Genomic DNA, 6,284 nt, shown 5'->3' with positions numbered 1-6,284 from the left:
AGGGGCCAGCCAGGCTGGGGTGTTGGGGTGGCATAGGGTCAGGGCCTTCCCCGAAGTAGATGCCAGCCCAGGAATGTCTGCTCAAAGATGGCTCATCATTCAACAGACACTCAGCCCACCCTTTCACTCTGAGTTTGCCTCTCTATACTTGAACAGGACTTCTTGTCAACGAGGGGGCTGTCTGCTCTCGCTGTTGTCTGGGCTGTCTGAGGGTCTTCACCCCTCGGGGGTGCCTGGCCCACCTCCAGCAGCAGGTCTAGTCGTGGCTGAGCCTGAACACCCTGTGCTGCTCTCCTGCACGCCTTGCTGCTTCTTTATGCCGTCTTTCCTTTCTCTGCCTCACTGTGGATTAATGACTGTTCTTTAACACCCCATTTTCTTTTATGGCTTATTCCTATTTCATCAGCTTTCCCGCTGCTGTTACTTTTCAGTTCCAGGACACGGGATCCCATGAGGAATTCAGAACAAGTGCTCTCTGCAGGGAGGACGTAGCTGTGGCCTGGCTGCGCTCGGACCTGTCTGTAACTGACTCACCAGCCTGCCTCTGAGACCCAGCAATGCACACAGTCCTCCGATCACACACCTCCACGTCCCGGCTCCGTGCTGCGCTCACAGCTTGTTCCCATCACGTTCAAAATCCCCAACACACATTACTTTTGCTTTCAACAACTGTCTTTTTAACATTTTAAATACCCTCAATTGGTAAAACACGTCAAGTTTACCGCTTCGGCCGGTCCGGTGGCATTCAGTGCATCCACGTGGTCGCACCACCACCACCTCCAGAAACCTTCACCTTCACAGACTGAACCTGTTCTCCTTCCACGCACGGCCCACCTCCGCCCCGCCCCTGGCCCCACCCCTCCGCTGCCCGCCCTGTTGCAGCTGGCCTACTTCCCTCAGCACGACATCCTCTGGGTCCGTCTGTCCTGCAGTCTGTCAGGGTTTCCTTCCTTCAAGGCCAGGCCCGATTCCACTGTAGGGATGGGCCGTGTTGGCTTAGCTTGTCCCCCAGATGGACACGGCTCTCTGGCCTCTTGTGAACGGCATTGCTGTGAGCACAGGCGCACAGGCTTGCTTTCCTGCAGGGTGTTTGCCAGAGGTGGGCGCGCCGGGTCACTGCGGCGCTGCCCCGATGCTGCCCTGCCTGCTGTCCACAGCCGCACACGGGCTCCCGGGGCTGCATGTCCCCGCGGGCGCCCTGACGGGGGCAAGGCCGCTCCTCCTGACAGCGACCTGTGTCCCCAGTGATGAGCAACGCTGAGCCTCTCTTCCCGTGCTCGCCAGGGTCATGGTCTGCAGGTGGACGCGGGGCTGGAGGTGACCCCCGAGGAGAACGGCCGACCGCTGACCAGGGGCTTGAGCTGCAATCCCAGGGCTGAGCCAGGCAGCCTCTGAGTGTTCGCAGCTCAGAAGACCCGGGACTCACTTGTGACCCCCTTTCTTAGACCTAAGGCCTCCTTGCAGCCCTCTGTCTCCCTGCTCCGGGGTCCCAAGCTCTGCCCATGGGAGGAAACTGTCCAGCACCCTACAGATTGCTGTCACTGACCCTCCAGCTGCTGGCGCCCCACTCCCCGCCCCAGAGGGCCTAAGGTGCTGCCTCGTGGAGCCGGCAGGTCACAGGCCCCAGGAGCGCCGCCAAGTGAGCCCTCTCGTCCAAACATAGAGGATTTATTGTCTTCAGTCGTCAGGAGCACAAAATACAAAAGAGAAAAGGCACCCTCCCTCAGTTCCTCAGTCACTGTGGCGGGGCGGTGGAGGCGGGGCGGTGGTCGACTCGTGGGCTCAGGCCTCGAACGCGGCACAGCTGGAGCACAGCACTTTCTCGTGAAGGTCGCCCCCGTAGCTGAGAGACAGGCGGGGAGAGGGGCTGCGTTAGGGCTGAGTCCCCGTGAGCTGCGTACCCGCCCAGCCCAGACAGAGGCAGTCACGAGGGGGTCCTGCACCCGGGTGGCCGAGCCCCCACAGCCAGGCCCTCGGAGATGGACACTCTCGAGGGAGGCGGCTCGGGGGCCCAGGGTGAGGCCAGAGTGCGGAGCCTGCTGACAAGGGGCGCCCCAAGGAGACCCCCTCAGCCCCCAGACACCAGGCCTCAGTGGAAGTCCACCTGTGGGGGGTGATGGTGAACGTCTGGGGCATTCACTGGAGTGGCCCTGCCAGCCAGAGCGCAGCTCAGGCCTCAAGGTGGCCTGCCGCCCCGGGCAGCCCCCAGCTGTGTGGCAGGACTGACTGACCCCTGAGGGCTCCAGCCGGGCAGGGAAGAGGCAACGTAGCCAAGGGCAGGAGACCGCCCTGGGGAAGGAGCTGACGGGCCAGGAGGCAGCAGCTGCCCCAGGCGGGCACCACAGCGTCAGCACTCAGGAGCCCAGGCCCGGCTCTCAGCAGCAGCCCCGCCCACAGTCCCGCCAGAGCTGGGGGCCGAGGGGGCCCACCAGGTGCAGGCAGGACGCCCGTGGCAGGGCCACGGTGCAGCTCGGAGGCCAGAGCCCGGCCTCCAGGGGGACCTGGAGCAAGTCATGTGTTCATCACACAGGGCAGGGTGCCCGGCCCATCATGGCCACGAGACCAGGCAGGTGAGCAGTGGGCTCTGCGGGTGTTTGGGGAACGGGCGGCAGGACGAGGAGGGTCCACACTCACTCCGCCAGGGGGAGGCCCGGCCCCAGGGCCCGCACTCACTCCACGAGGGGGAGGCCCCGCCCCAGGGCCCGCACTCACTCCACGAGGGCGCACAGGGCGCAGGCCACGGCTCCGCAGCTGCAGCAGGTGCGCACGCAGCGCGCACACAGGGCCCGCTCGCACTGGCCGCACGCCGCCTTCCCGTCCACGGCGCGCACGCACGACGAGCAGGCTCTCGACGCCACCCCAGCCGGGTCTGTGCGGAAGAAACACCGGTCAGTCCAACGGTGACCGGGAGCCCTGGCGTGGGGGCCGCCCCTCGCCCCCCGGACAGCGGGCCGCCCTCCTCCAGCGCCTGACCCACCGCCAGTCAATCTGTGCGGAAGCACTGCGTTTGGACCCGTTCACCAGGGCTCCCAGCCAGCTGAGGCCCACCTGGAACTGTCACCACCCAGAGGTCAGGAGCCCGGGCTAGCTCTTCCCCTGACCACCTGCAGCAGGACTCGCCAGGCCTTCAACCCCTGGTGTGTCTCACAGCTGGGTCTCAAAGTGTGGTCCCCGTGTCCTGGCTTAACACGGGGGTTCCTGGGCCCCCGGGGTGGGAGTTTTAGCTGTGACGCGCGTGACAGCCTGAGGCTACAGCACACCGCAGAGGGCTGCGGGTAGGAGCTACGGGTGGGAAGCAGGCAGGACACCCACGAGGGCCACCCGGAGGCACGTCTCTCCTTTCTGATGGAACAGTTAGAGCAGTTCACAGCTCCCACACATCAGAGTGGGGACAGTCTCCTGCAGTGGGAGCCTCCAGGCGCTCACCCCGCTTGCGGCGTCAGACTCTGGCCCCGCTCCCCCGCATCCTGTCTGCAGCAGAGACCTGGGAAGCACCTGCCGGCGGCCTTACTCACCAGCCTCGGAGGCCTGCGCTTGACTCCGGGTCAGCCGGCCGTCGGGCCCGATCAGCATCTGCCCTCGCGCGGCCCGAGGGGCTTCTGTGGGGCCGGGCCTCGGGGACTCTGGCGTGTGGACGATGGCGCAGCCTTCCTCCCATGCAGGGTCCATGCAGGCCTGGGCCCCACGGAAGAGAAGCTGCATGGTCTTCTCTGGGGAGGACAAGCATCGCCCGTTTACACCCCTGTGGTGTGGAAGCCCCTGCGGGGCCGCCTGTCTCCGGAGCTGTTTGTGCTGAGCCCTCTGCTGAGCAGTCTTCCAGCCACCCGGGACCAAGCTGCCCCTGGCGCGGCTGCCCTCCTGCCCGGGCTCAGCGGGCACCTCCTCCAGCCCGGTTCTGCACCCTGCAGCCCCACCTGGGCTCCCTGTCCCATCACTCTGCTCATTTTTCACGTGTGGCCTCACCTCCTCCCCAGAACCCACAAGTAGGCCTCCTCTGACAGAGGAAGCTCTGTGCTTCTGCTGCTAAGTCGCTTCAGTTGTGTCTGACTCTGTGCGACCCCACAGACAGCAGCCCATCAGGCTCCTCCATCCCTGGGATTCTCCAGGCAAGAATACTGGAGTGGGTTGCCATTTCCTTCTCCATTTCCTTCTGCACTGTGGATCGCCAACTAAAGCACAGCAAGAGACTCAGAGCTGAGCCTGCAAGCCCAGGCCTGCAGCCTTTCGGCTGCTGCAGAGCTGCTGACAAAAGGCACAGCCATAGCTGGCTCCTGACAAGGTACCCCAGAAGTTTCCAGACCTCTGTGGGACCCGGACAGCTTCCCACCCCTGAGCAGCAACTTTCGGAAGGTCAAATGCTAGGTGCCAGCCCAGCAATGCTCTGTGGTTGTCTGCCCTGTCTCAACAGAGCCAGGGTGGAGACCTTAGAAGCTGCTGGCGCTGGGTGATATTGACAGAAACACACAGCTGATAACTCAACTGCAGTGAAGACAGCCTGCCACACCCAGCTCCTCCTCCTCTAGTCTCCCCATTCATAACAGGATGGGACTGGGGCGGGGGGCAGGTCATGTGGCAAGACTAACACTTGTCTTCAAGGGCCTGTGGCCAGTTCAACATAAAGAGGCCAGAGTTAAACACTTGGAAATCATTACACATGAGTGCACACCGGCCTCACGGTGTCCTGCCCTTCTCAGAGAATGTCCAGGGAGCCTAGCACTCCCTCCCTGATGGGCCCTGCATGGGACAAGCTCTGCAAATGCTACAGGACATCGTGGTCGAGAGCTAGACTGACTTGTGTGTGTTTGTTAGTCACTCAGTCGTGTCTGACTCTTTGCGACCCCATGGACTGTAGCCCACCAGGCTCCTCTGTCCATGGGATTCTCCAGGCAAGAATACTGGAGTGGGTTCCCATACTCTCCCTCCTGGGGATCTTCCCAATCCAGGGATCAAACCCAGGTCTCCCTCATTGCAGGAGGATTCTTTACTGTCTGAGCCACCAGGGACCGCCTTTCTTCTGTTTGCAGTGTTTTCATTTCTGGAATGTCCTCAGAGAGTAACAACCGCAGTTTGGCCCAAGTACCCTAGGCTTCACTCATTTACATCACCTGCTCATCTCTCCAGAGTGATGATCAGTATTATCCATGCACTCACAAATGTGCATGAGGGAGTCAGAGGAGAAGGCGTAGGCCAGGGCCCTCACATTTCTCCAACTGGACAGTCCAGCCGCGCTGAGCCGGACAGCACACTTCAGCTCCCCGTTTTTTGCACAGGCTGTTCCCTCTGCCAGGAATTTCCTTCTTTTCCCTCTCTGCCTGTCTAACCCCGCAGGATCTGGCTTTGACTCTGTTCCTACAGGAGACCTGACAGTCTGCAGGTGGTCCTTCGGTGACCCGTGCCTGCCCCTCTGGAGAGTCCTCCTTCGACTGGCCCCCTCAGCAGCGGCACCGCCTGACAAGGAGGGCCTCTCGGGTTTGAAGGGGTGCCTCTGCCGGCTTTCCCACCGGGACGAGGCCCGGGAGGCGGGACCCGGAGGCCTATCGCTGGGCTGGTCAGATCAGAGCGGGCTCCGGTGAGTCCAGTATTCCTGCAGGACGGAGCCCCGACTCAGCCCCACGCAGAAGCCGTCCGTTTCGGGAGGTGCGGAAGGGGCAGGTCGTGGACGCGGGAGCATTCACGCCGTCCTTCTCGCGGCTCCTAAGCCCGGTCAGGCGGCGCGGAACACGGGCCCCGGCTCCAGGGGGTGCGGCCGGTGGGGACCCCCCGACCAGCCCCGCTTAGCCGCACTCACCGAAAATCTCTCGTGTGAGGCGCTCGGCGCACACGCCGCGACTCAGCTCTCTCTGGCCGACACGCACTTTGAGCTGCAGCGGGGCCGCATCCGCGAAGGGGTAGCCCCGCTTGGGCATGGCCGCGGCCCGGAGCGGCTCAGCTCGGCCGCCGCGCCTCTCTTGCCCGTGACGTCACAGCCGCGCGCCAACCCGGCGCGGAGCGCGACGCGGGATAGGCCCAGGGCGAGGGCGGGGGCGGGGCTCTTGCTCTGGGAGGCGGGACTCAGAGGCGCGGGAAAGTCCGGAGAGAGGTCAAGGGTCAGAGCGGGCGCGCCACGGGCAGGGAAATAGGAAGGCGGTGTGGTGCGAAAGCGCCGCGGGATAGGCTGGGGACTACGTGGGGGCGGGACTCGTGAGACACGCGGCCCGTGATAGGCCAGAGGCGACATGGGGGCGGGACTCGTCTGAGGGGGCGAGACTCGTATGAGGCGGCGCGAGAAAGGCGAGTGTTTTGGC

The 6,284-nt window shown here is 63.7% G+C and overlaps 1 protein-coding gene across 1 annotated transcript; it reads right to left on the bottom strand.

The window, feature by feature from the left end:
- Nucleotides 1-1,652: 1,652 nt before the first annotated feature.
- On the bottom strand, nucleotides 1,653-5,974 carry SIVA1 (SIVA1 apoptosis inducing factor). The gene is made up of 4 exons (XM_061395541.1): nucleotides 5,789-5,974; nucleotides 3,516-3,710; nucleotides 2,713-2,869; nucleotides 1,653-1,843 (listed from the first exon to the last, which is right to left on the bottom strand). The coding sequence occupies exons 1-4, from the start codon at nucleotides 5,904-5,906 to the stop codon at nucleotides 1,783-1,785; spliced, it is 531 nt and encodes a 176-aa protein (XP_061251525.1). The 5' UTR covers nucleotides 5,907-5,974; the 3' UTR covers nucleotides 1,653-1,782.
- Nucleotides 5,975-6,284: the final 310 nt, after the last annotated feature.

Source organism: Bos javanicus, chromosome 21 (genome assembly GCF_032452875.1).
Source record: "Bos javanicus breed banteng chromosome 21, ARS-OSU_banteng_1.0, whole genome shotgun sequence".
Taxonomy (NCBI): Eukaryota; Metazoa; Chordata; class Mammalia; order Artiodactyla; family Bovidae; genus Bos; species Bos javanicus.
This window is presented reverse-complemented; position numbering and strand designations above follow the sequence as displayed.

Bases quoted from the DNA above. Each gene is read 5' to 3' on its own strand.
- SIVA1 (XM_061395541.1), bottom strand. From the start codon at position 5,906: ATGCCCAAGCGGGGCTACCCCTTCGCGGATGCGGCCCCGCTGCAGCTC. The intron at 3,711-5,788 runs GTGAGTGCGGCT...TGTCCTCCCCAG, and splicing joins CCTCACACGAGAGATTTTCG to AGAAGACCATGCAGCTTCTC. The intron at 1,844-2,712 runs GTGAGTGCGGGC...CCTGTCTCTCAG, and splicing joins GCCCTGTGCGCCCTCGTGGA to CTACGGGGGCGACCTTCACG.